Source organism: Lycorma delicatula, chromosome 5 (assembly GCF_047948215.1).
Source record: "Lycorma delicatula isolate Av1 chromosome 5, ASM4794821v1, whole genome shotgun sequence".
In the NCBI taxonomy this organism is placed as follows: Eukaryota; Metazoa; Arthropoda; class Insecta; order Hemiptera; family Fulgoridae; genus Lycorma; species Lycorma delicatula.
The window spans coordinates 140,817,460-140,830,328 of NC_134459.1; the positions used below are offsets into that span (position 1 = coordinate 140,817,460).

A 12,869-nucleotide genomic window follows, 5' to 3' on the forward strand; every position below is an offset into this window, starting at 1 on the left:
CTTCACTGCTACCTTTATAAAACCCAAAGTCTTTTTTGGAAGTTTCCTAACTATCCGTTGCTCACTTTAAATTCTTTATGTTCCAACCCCTCTGCAAACATCTGTGCTTTTTTTTGATGATTGGACTCCCTAAACTGACTATCATCTCTACATTGTTTGAACCATTTTATCATGCATTCAACAACATTGGTGAATTCTATCTCTCTTATTCTTTTGTAATCCACATTTGAAGAATATTCTTATGAAAGGATCAAATTTCCATTTTTCAAAATTACTGATTAAGTGCTTGATGGAATTCCAAATTTGTGAGTGAATTTATAATATCTTTTATAATCTTTATTTTATCACGGACAGATAATGCTTTGTGTTTTCACTGTACACTAATTATAAAACACAGCTATTAAAAATGTACAATGGGCCTACGTATCAAAGTTTAAACAAAAAGGAGCGAGAAGACACAACAATTTGTGTAATCGAATTGCAAATTTTAAAATGAAATAAAACTTTAATTCCGCGAGAAAAACTAGTGCAATATGTAAATGTAAATTGTAAAACATAATTTTAATGTTAATTATGTAAAATCAAAACGCATACTGTAGTAAAATGTGACTTATCATGTTATGGTAAGGAATAAGACTGGATATTACTCATCATACAGTGGCACCGTGCACATAGTTTTGTTACTGATTACAGCGGCAACCGGTGATGGAAATAAACATCAAAAGCTGATAAACATTAGGCATACAGTACCGGATAAAATTCACAATCCACACTAATGACTGCTAAACATTATTAAATTGAATTTACTGCTATCTATGCTTCTTTGGGAATCGTGCACAGTATGTAAACTCTTTATTGAAAATGTTTAAAAAAACAATATGTATATCAAGTCCTCAAAATATTCGAATGAAGGAGTTGATTTAATTTGATTTAAAGAGGATTTTTCAAGGGGACAAAGTAAATATTCAATTTAGGCAGTTATTCGAATTAAGGAGGTTTGACTGTATTTTAATTCTGAATAGTCCGCAATTAAAAACAATAATTACATATTTTATCAAAAGGTAATTAAGCAATATTTTCTTTACATTGATCAGATGATTTATAAAAAAACTTTAAAATTTATTTATTATCTGTTTTTTTCTTCTTTTTTTTATTATTAACCTAAAAAATATGCCTAAACCTGCAGCCAGCTTAAATAGAAATTTAAAAAGAACAAATCTAGTGGTTCTCAAAATGGCTGCATACTTATAACAGCCATTTGGAGAGTTTTCAGCCTGACAAAATTTTTCAGAAATTTTTATTTTTCAATGCAGTCACCTTGCAATTTGATACATTTAGATCAACTTTCCAACATTTTAATATCCTCATTATAATGTGATTTGTCCAATTCTGGCAAATAAGTGGTTGTCTCAGTTTTGAAAAGAGGAACTTATTGCTGGCTGCCAAATCCGGTGTATACAGAGTATGTGGAAGTACTTCAAAGTATGGTAATGAAGTTTTGTAAAACTAACCTCAAGATTTGTGTGGTTGCAAATTATCGTGGTGAAAAGCACTTTTTTTTGGACAGATGTAAACATTTAGCTTGAATAGTACCCTTCAATTCTTCCACATTCATATGCTCTCACCCACTGTTTGGTCTCTGACATGTAATGTTGATGAAAGTTTGGAATTAAATAAGCCTTTAGGCTTATTTAAACACAATCATCCTTGAAAAGTGTTCAATTAAATGCATTTTCAGTTGAATGTTAACGAATGCAGCAGCCACTGGGGTGGAAAGCTGTTACACAAAACACCTTATAAAATGTAGTGGACACAGTTTATCGAGATGTTTGCAATGCCAGCAAGCTCATGAACCTTCAGTCGTTGATCATATAATATGGCATTGTGAATTCTTGAAACGATTACATTAGTAATAGTGGTTTTTGGGTGCCCTGAGCATTCATAATCTTAAATGGATGAATGACAAAGTTTAAATTTGGCAGCCCACATTTTTGCCATCGAAAACAAGTAACTAAACACATACACCTGAAACTTTGCAGCATGACATCTAAAGGATTATACTTGATAAATATCATGGTCATTTGGTCATGCTTTTGCCATCTCTATGTCTGGCTGAGAACTTTCCCAACAACCCTGGAATACTTATACGAGTGAATGAAATCTGTTCTTTTCAGAATATTGTTAAAAAGGTCAAAGTAACATCAGAATAAATCAAAAGATGCCTTAAATATACTGTCAAGTTGTAGAGTTATACACTACCTCTGCATAACACTATCACCTGTAAAACGTTACCTCTGATGGTTAGCTGTATGACCTTCAAAAAAGGTCCAAGGTCATATGTGTGAGTACATATTCCAGTTTTAAATTTTCTGCTCTTTTCATTAACGGGGTCAAAAATAGGTCATTCCATTTGAAAAATCATGTTAACCTTGAAATGAGGTTAAGGTCAAATTCACAGTCACCATGAGATGTCCCTCTCCAATCTGAGTAACTTTAGTTTAAGTAACTTTTTGTATTGTGCATAGTTTACAAGAAAATTGCCTGGGGTGATTAAAATGAAATATTATGTATAACATTAATAGTAGTAACTTCATGAATAACAACTAAAATACAAACCATAAAATAAAAATCAAATTGTAAAAATCAAAATAAAATTGGTACATAAGACAATAACAACAATAATGTCCCTCTCCAATCTGAGTAACTTTAGTTTAAGTAACTTTTTGTATTGTGCATAGTTTACAAGAAAATTGCCTGGGGTGATTAAAATGAAATATTATGTATAACATTAATAGTAGTAACTTCATGAATAACAACTAAAATACAAACCATAAAATAAAAATCAAATTGTAAAAATCAAAATAAAATTGGTACATAAGACAATAACAACAATTATGCATAAACAATGATTATTCTTTTACATCAATTATTCTTTTTAGTACAGAAATTGAAATATTTTATAAAAAATTAACAATACTTTAAAATATATTCAATGTAATACACAACTTCCATAATACATTATTTTTCTTCAACCATTTTTCCCCCTGTATCACCTTAATCTCACCAACAATATTCCGCCTGCCAAAAATTTCCTGCAATTCCTGGTTGGAACATATTCTTCACTCCCCAGTTTTACATACAGACTCTTATATTTTTCTCTAGCAGGTATGTAGCATATCCTCTTCTTTCTTTGTCAGAACCCCTATCACTGAACCATACAAAACCACTGGATTAATTACTGTTATAAATTTGTATCTTAACTTTCCTTGACACTGCCCTTAATGATAGAAATTTGCTTAATCCAATAGTAACAGTGATTTACAGCTCTTATCTCTGCCTTTATATCAACATGTGTATCATTTTTTTTATTAAAACAGCATCAAAGTACTTAAATTAATGCACCCTTTCCAACTTATCATTTCCCAGTTCAACACAATGCTAATTTACTTGATGCTCTCTTCTGCTGCAGTGCATGTATTTAGTTTTGCTGACATTCACAATGAGGCCAAAATGTCTCGATCCCTACTATAGCTGTTGAAAACCTTCTCCAAAACGCTCCTATTTTTAGCAACCAAGACAATACGCTATATACTGCAGCATCCTAATCATGATGTTGCCACCGAGGCTAATTACTATATTTCTCATCAGCGTCTCCAGGGCAATATTAAAACATATGGTTAGTAACACATCACTCTGTCTTAACCTCACATTAGCCTGAAAACTGTCAAACAGCATTCCTTGTATCTTTAGTTTGTAGCATCGTCCTAGTCAATCTCACGGGCTTGCATGCTATTCCGAATTTAATGGTTACGTTAAACAAACTCTCGCTTTTACACTATTGAAAGCCTGCTAATAATCAACATATTGATGGTGCAGGTCTACCTTAAATTCATAACACTTTTCTAGCATTGTATGGGTTGCAAATATATGGTCTGTACATGATCTATTCTTTCCAAATCCACATTGGTGATCCCTTAAAATTTCCTCCAAATGTGGGGTACCATTCTACAAACAATAATCTTAACAAGCACTTTGTACAGTAAAATAATTCTAACAAATTTAGGCTACAAACACAAATTATTATATGAAAACCCATTACAGGAATAAGGAGACATAAAACTAGTTTGCAATCTTTTGAAGATTTAAAATTAATGACAATTCCTTATAATTTATTTATGAAGTAATAATCAATGAATTGTATACAAATTTTAATAGAAATTTAGAGACTCAAATAACACAAATTTGAGTTAATCTGTGAAACTCATGAGAACAACATTATTTTACTATAAACCATGTGACATAAAGTTAAAAAGTTCATATGATAATTTCTCATATGAAATTGGTATACAGTAGATAAAAAAAAAAATATATATAAAAAGACTAAAGCAATGCTTAATTGAAAAATATTTTCCTCTATTGAAGAATTCTTTAAATTTAAGATCTAATTTCATAATTAGATTTAAGTTTAACTTTTGACTCACTCGGTACAGTCAAGAGATGGAATGAAAAAAAAATTCTATTTAAAAATTAATTTTTAGTTTGTAACAAACAATCTATAGCAAAACAGAGCATGTGAAATATACATTAGCTAAGTTTAAACTATTCTCACATATAATCAATCATTTGCCATTTTGTTCCATATCTAAACAAGTTACAAGTGGCAGATGTATCCTTCAGACATAGGTGTTGATGTACCATCTCCCTTATAGCCCTGATTTGGCCCGGTTGATTTTCATTAGTTCACAAAATTGAAAAACTGGCTGCTATTCAACATTCAAAACCAATGATGAACTCATGGATGGAGTCAACAAATAGATGGTATGGTGGCACCGTTCTCTGAATTTGGGCAGCAACTATGTCAAGTATGCATGTAACTTTTCTATACAGTAAATTTTTTCATTTTATTCTATTTATTTTTATTACATGACTGGAGGTTAACTTATAAATCACACTCATATATACGAGTGTATAGAATAGCTAGAAGTGAGAATATCTTAAGAGTAGAAAACTGTGTGTTTAAGAAGTAGCTTTAAAGCGATAATATATTGTATATTTTTTGTCATTACACACATCAATTAATAAGAGAAATATTATAATTATAGCTAAATAATTTATTGACAATTTTATTAAATCTCTTTTCATGGACATAATTATGGCACTAATTAAACAGCTACATTTTCATGAATATCATTGTGTTCATGAGAGTATGAGGAGGTACCCAAAAATAACTGGAATAACATTGTGCTGGGTGGAGTTTTTATACTGCACAATTCTCCTGCGAGAAGAGCATCAAACAATTTTTTTGTGTCAGTCTGCCAAAGGGTACCATCTGGGAGCTTTACATCTTACCTCTGTGGATTTTTTTTTAAAGCTATTTCGCTTGCTTCTCTTTTTTGTCATGGTAGACTTTAATGAACAGCATGGCCATAAAGTTTTGCTTCCTGCTCATGAAAATCATTTTCAAAACTACTGTGAAGTTATAAATAGCTTACAAGGATACTGTTTTGGGAAAAACTAAAATGTACAAGTGGCTTTCGCATTTAAAAAAAAAAAAATAAATATTGATTGATGACCAACCTAATTCTGGACATCCTTCACCTTCCTGAACGGACAAAAAAATTCATGCAATTGTGTTTGTAGATTGTCGATATACCATTGAAGAAATCAAGAAGTTTTCCGGAGTAACTTGGAGCTTAATACAGTGAATTTTATCACAAGATTTGGGGGATGAGAAGGGTCACTGCAAAGTTTGTGCCTTGGCTCCTGACTACTAGCAAAAAGAGGGTCCCTTGGAAGCATGCTTTGCTTTAAAAGAACAGTCCCAAACCAACCCAGATTTCTATTCCACAATCATTATTGGTGATGAATCACGGTGCTATGGTTATGACCCCAATAGAAGACTGCAACACCATCTTTCCCAGAAAACTCAAAAACATGATTTTAATTCTTAAAACTTAACCACAATCTCACACATTAAGCTTTAATTATAATAGCCACCATGTAACATTGAGGTTGGATGATCTCCCTGTCACTGCTAAATTATTGTTCTCTGAAACACTGGCACACCATGATTAGTCATCTCTTAGTAGCATAAAAATGATGCAACTCTTGTTTACAAAGCAATTTATTTTTGTGTGTTTACAGATTTAAGAAAGTTCTTGTTTTTAAATATAAAGCAATTATTTTCATTTTTGATTCTCTTTTGCTTTTCAATGTATATAAAGTTCAGTTCTGTGGTTCTGCCTCTCAGTATGGTTCTTTTGGTGTGTGTCATGTATTTTGTTATATAGTCAATTAATGTGCGATACAATATTTTGTAGAAAGTTTTTATTGTGGTTTACGGTTCAAACCTTTTAAAGTAGGTTGTTCACGTGCGAATAGCTATGGCTGAATTTAAATCTGTTGTGAAAAGTAAAAACCTTTGAAGACACAAAATTGTAAACAACATGTATGATTTCATGAAGAAAGAATCTTTAGTTACAGGAAAATTAAAAAATGACAAGCATTTAATTGCTATACAGAAGTATGAAGAGAACTGCAGCTGCCTGTGGCATTTCCAGAACTCAGGTTGAAACCCTAAGAAAAGAAAATAGAACTTCTTCGATACAAGGGGCCAGAATATTCATTCATCATCCTGAAAAAGAAACGTTCTAAACAGTTACTGGATTAGATGACTTTGATAAAGGTGTGGTTGGATAGGTTGCAAATGATTTCACTCAGTTAGCGAAGCTGTCAACAGTTAACACACTCTGTAAAGAATGGGAAATTAAAATTTATTTTTAACAGCAGCAAAACTAATTTAAGAAGAATTTTGAAAGAATTAGGTTTTAAAAAGTGCAAAACAGAAAACAATAGGAAAATTTTAGTTGAAAAACAGTTAGTTGATATTAGGCAGTAAAAGGATTTCATATTTGCAGGCAATCAGTGATTTTAGAAAATATAGCCAGAAGATCATATAATTAGATGAATCTATGTTTTATCATTTCATTCAATAGCAAATCATGGGCTGACATCAGCGATGCAGCACTTCATTTACTAATAAATAAAAGTGAACGCTTAATATAATTCATGCCAAAGGTGAAATGGGCTTTATTCCAAACGCGATGTTAACTTGGAGCCAAATCAAAAAGTGGTGAATACTATGAGGCATGATTACTAAAAATTATTTGAAATGCGCTGAAGAAAAATTAGTTCCTAACCTTCCTCCTTAGTTTGTAATAGTTACTGACAATATTCTGTATCATAATATCCTTTCTGAAGAACTTCCAGTGACTTCAACCAAGAAACAAGACATGAAATATCATGGCTACAGAAATATCATATTCCACTTTCATCTCAAATGTTTAAACCTTAATTGTATGAACTATTTAAGTTGAACAGAAGTAACAAAAAACGATACCAATTTCACAAAGTGTTGGAAAGAAGTGGGCACAAGTTCTGTGGCTTCCACCATCCTGATTTAAATCCATTTGAGGGGTATGGTCAGAAGTAAAATGACATGCTTTGAGCCACAACATAACATTTAAGATGTCAGAAGTGCAGACATTGTGTGAAGATGAAGTGAATTTGATGAGTGAAGAATACTGGAAACCTTGGTGTAAAAAGATTAAAAAAACTTGAAGGCAAATATTGGGGCCAATAATTGTTTATTGATTCTCTGACAGAATCTTTCATTCTTTCATTGTCTCTTAATGTAGCGACAGAATAGACAATTACACTGAAGTTCGTGACGACAGCAAGGAGAGTGTTCTAGCTGAGGAATTAAAGTGATAATTCATTTTCCAGTAAGTAATTAAAGTTACAGTAATAACAAACTATTGCAATATTTACTGCATAATTAGTAACAGATAATATTTTGTCATCTGCTGTTACATTTTACAATGTACAGTACAGAATTACAGACTAAATTTCATTTTAAAATTGTTGCATTCATTTATTAAAAATAAAACCATCATTTGGTAAGGGGGATTAGTAAGAGTGAGGAACAACAACTTTTACATTAGGTAGTAATCGTTGCCACTCCAAGCTCACCGTTACTTGGTGGCTACTATTGTACAAAATTTGGTTGATAATACAACAAAAAATTTATACATTTTTCAAAATGTTTAGTTTGTAAACACAGGCCAGGGAACTTCTGAATTCTATATCTTAAAAACAATAAATTCTCTCATACTTCTAACCATTAACCACACAAGAAGATGTAACTAGGTCATTTAGCTATTGTAAGTAAATTACAGAATATTTATTAAAAGTAAAGTTAATTTTCAATAACAAATTGATAAAAAATATACTAACAAAATAAATTAATATTAGATATTAATTTTATAAATATTAAATAAAATTTTATACCTTGGTTGAGATATGGATTAGCAGGTACAAGTACACTATGAGGATGGAAATGAGTGTGACGAGGTGGTGGAGGTGGAGCCATTTCCAACTGTATTCTCACTTCTGGTTGATATATGTAATGTGGAGCACATGGATGTTCATATTGAGCTGCTCTTGTTATGTGACTGAAACAGAAGCGTGCTGATAAAAAAGTAATTATTTATTAAATCAAATTATGTTATATGTGTAGATATGTCATATGAAAGTAGTTGCATCTGATATTCGATTTAATTCATATCAATCACTATTACTTATCTCAAACTGGATTTACTTCATTGTCATTTTCCCATGATAACGGAAATTCAAATTTGATTTTTGTATTAAAACCTCTTAATTTAGTTCAGTCAAGGTTTGGACTGTGCAGTGCATGAACTCTACCTGAGGACCAGTTTGGACTGACATCATATGTACTTTTTCCATTTAAGATATAACTTTTAATTTGCATCTACCAACATAAAAGTTATACAAATATATTTATTATTATTTTAAGTCTTTCATTTTACTTCACTTTTTTATTATTTATATTTAAATATTCACATTTTCTTCTGTTTGTTTTCAGTGCTGTAGTGCTCAGTGTCTTATTACATTAAAAGTATTTGATTTCTTTTTGCTTTATTGTATATTTATTTCTGTACTAATTTTAAGATAATATTTAACTTTACTTTTTTGTTCTTATATTTAGAAAATTTTGAAATGGAATACTCAAATTTGAAGGTTTCTGACCTGATGGCAAGGTGTCCTGACCTCAGTTTCTTCGGGTTGAGAAGGAGGCTTTGGTCATACTACTACAAGCTACTGTCGACCTTGATGTGGTGAGAATGAGGGAGGAGATGGTTCTCTCAAAAAAGTTAGGAAAAGTCTTTTAACAATAGAAATCTCTGCACCTTTCTTGAGATTGTCAAACATGGCCAAAATGCAGGAGTTTCCATCAGCTGACAAACCAAAGTAAGTTCTTGAAATTTGGCTGTCATTTCCTGTTGGTTGTTTCTAAATTGGGAGAGAAAACTCTTGACAGCAACAGCTTCATTGTCATCAAGTCAAAAAAAAGAAGGCAGTGAAGACTAAGTACAAAAGATTCTTTTGCTTGGTGACAGCCATGCAAGGGATTTGGTCGGCCTTATGCAGTTGTTCAGAGTGAGACTACCATGTGACTTTATTGGTTAGGCTGAGAGGAGGGGTCCTCTGGCTCTTATACTAAATGATGTGGAGGATCTATGTAAGGATTTTTCACTGGGTAACCACACTGTCATTACTGGTGGTACAAATGTAATCGATAGGATGGTAGTGTGCAGATCACCAATGTTGCAAAGATCAGGAATTTGGGCCATACAAGGGTGTTATACTAACACCGTTTGCTGGTTTGGCATTTTAGTGTATGAAGCAATCCAAAGGAAATACTTTTTCTGTCTTGGAAATGATTTCCCTTTTATATATATATATATATATATATATATATACATTAATATATTTTAATGTAAGTGTGAGTTTTAAATTTACATCATTCCAGTATGGGAGTGAAGTTGCGTTGTTACAAATTTTGTGATTCCTAAGGTTTATTTTTCTAAATTTTTAAGTTTTTATTTCTTTTTTTTTTTGTTATTGTTGATGTAATTGTAGTATTATATACATAATGATGATGTGGGATCCCACAAAAGTTGACTAATTGTATTAACTTGTTTTTAGGTTTTTCTCTTAACTGTGTTTGGGGTTTTTTTGAGTTTATTTGGCACAGTGGTCAGTACCTTAATGAATTATTTCATCAAGTTATATATGAATACACTAATATCAAACATCACATGTCCTAAAAACGTAATTTTCAGAAATTGCAAAAAAAATTTAGGTGCTTACTAAAGCAAATTAAAAATAATTTATACTATTCTAATGTAATTTGGGCTGAAATGTTCAAATCTCTAATCAAAACGGTCAGTTTCTCTGTAGTTATGATTTTATTTATGAAGTAAGTTTGGAACTAGTTAGTTTTGACAATGTCAGAGGAACTTGTGAGTTTTGACAATTGCTGTACTGGAACACATCAGTTCTGATGCATAAAACATTGTCAGCAATGAAATTGAAACTCCATCAGTAATGAAGCATAATCATTTTTATTGTTAAGATAACTAAAGAAAAACTACAGGCTGAAAATAATTAAAAAGTAGAAATATACTTTTATGATTACAGTAAGCCTACACTCTAATATTTATTGACAAAAATAATAAAAGAAACTAAGTTTTTAAAATAATAAGGTCCTTTGAAAATGCAATCTTTAAAGGTTAATCAAAAGCTAAAAAACTAATCACACAAGTTCACAATTATCGTCCACCTGTTCACACATAACTTCAACTTCTTCAGTGTTATCAGGAGATGGTTTCTGATTTGCATAAAATTATAAATCTGCTAAAGATCACCATTCCAGATGAAAATGTGCAGTCAAAAGGCTTTCCACATCCTGTAGTTTTTTGGGTGATCATTTATTTTTTCTACAATTACTGGATTTAAGTTAAATTCAGTAGCATTCTTTTTTAAAAGTGATCTGTAAACACCAATATCTAATTAGAGACTTCTCTAATCAACTTTTATTTTGCTTTACCAAAATGCACCTTGCTAGTGATATTTTAAACTGCCAGTTACTTACAATATTTAAACCAGTTTTAGCAGCACTTTGAAAATATGCTACATCTAAATCTTTTCCAATATGTTTTACTTCAGAATATTTTGATATTAATTCATAAACAGTTTCTAGTTTTGAAATTATCTCTGCTCTTTTAAATCCCATTTTGATTTCCCCAAATACCCAATTCGGTAGTAAATAACTATCCCCAGTAATAGGAAAAACTATTTCTACTTCATTTATATATTTTGGAGCTTTAGTTGAAGGCAGCCACAACACAGTCCATTGTTAATTTAAATAACTTTAGGAATTGTAAACAACTTTTAGGTATTGTCTTTAATCACACTTAAAGATTTCCCATATAAATATTCAATACCTAAGAAATAAGAGTGACAAGGTTAAAATATTTCTTTCCAAAAACCACCAAATTTGTATGTTTTTCAGAACATTGACTGATTAACACAGAAGCCAATTCTGAGCTTAGTACTTCAAGCTTGTTAAAAGGTTTTTTATAAAACCTCTCATAAAAACAGTCTCAATTTTTTTGTTAAGTACTACTTTTTTATCAAAGTTGAAAGTTACCGTATATTCAGAAAAAAAGTAATTTTTAATGCTGTGCAAATTCAATACCAAATCCAATGTTAATTAATACTGATAGATAACTTATATATCTTCTAATGGCCCTTTTGAAAACTTTCTACATAAAATAACAGGAACTTTTTTAAAATTCCTAATAAATTCAATGTCATAGCGTGTGGTGATTTTAATATTAACTTTCTAGACAATACTAGTCATGTGATGAACTATTAACACAGTTTGAGTTACCACGTCTAAATATTTTGATCTTCCAGCCACCAGAATTACAAGGGCAACTACCTATTTGAACAACATTTTTACAAATTTACCAAAAGATAATTTTTAATCTTTTTGTATAGATTACAGTCTTTCAGAACATAACTATCAAATTGCAATAGCATCATTTATTAATGAAAATGTAATGACAAAATGATTACTCTTATTTTTTCAAGAGGGTGAATTTCAATTAGAAACTTGAGAACCTTGTTATTAGATAAAAATTGGGAAACATAACAAAATTAGCTATAATGAAAATTTTCTGAATAATGTTCAAAGGCTTTCTTTCTAGCCCTTTAGTAAAAAAGAAATAGTTTAAACATAAAAAGAAAAATGCATCAATTACTAAAGTAAATTGTAAAATCTAGCTCTATATTATGAAATGTCTAAATATAATTTGTCTTATAACTTTCAGAACTATTTGAAAAATTACAAAGAATTTATGCTAAATTATTCATACTGCTAAAAGATTATATTATGGTAATTTAATATCTTATCAAACAATAAATCTAAAACTATGTGGACAGTAATCAAAAGTTAAAGCAGATCTGAAATAAAACAGGTTGTATAACTTTCCAAAAGATAAAAAGGACTCAAATTCCCTTACCTCATCCACTAGTCAAATAGCAGACGATTTAATATTTTCATTTCATCGAACAATAATATTCATCCATTTCAAACAAACCCATTCACCTTGAATAGTTTTGTTGATGAATCAGTAATTTTATTTACAAGTTAAAAAACTTGTATTTCAAATATAAATAGTAAATATTACATGGGTGTTGATGAAATTCCTAATATTTTAAAAGAAATTGTAGATGCTACTGTTACATCCCCTATAAACTGAATTAATGAACCTTTCAGCAATGGAGTATTTCCGAACTGACTTAAGATTTCTGTTGTTATATCTCTCCTTAAAAAAGGTTTGGGACTTAATTTACAAAATTATACACTAATTCATTATTGTCTGTATTTTCTCAAGTATTTAAAAAATTATGAAAAATCAACTTAACTTTTTTTG

At 30.5% G+C, this 12,869-nt stretch overlaps 1 protein-coding gene across 2 annotated transcripts in view; it reads right to left on the minus strand.

Annotated features, from left to right (window-relative positions):
- The window catches only part of sav (scaffold protein salvador), a 61,770-nt gene that overhangs the window by 14,428 nt on the left and 34,473 nt on the right, over nt 1-12,869 (minus strand). For both annotated transcript variants that reach the window (XM_075367201.1, XM_075367200.1), the window contains exon 8: nt 8,350-8,513. In XM_075367201.1, the coding sequence (XP_075223316.1) occupies nt 8,350-8,513 (164 nt within the window). The remainder of the gene's footprint in view (nt 1-8,349; nt 8,514-12,869) is intronic.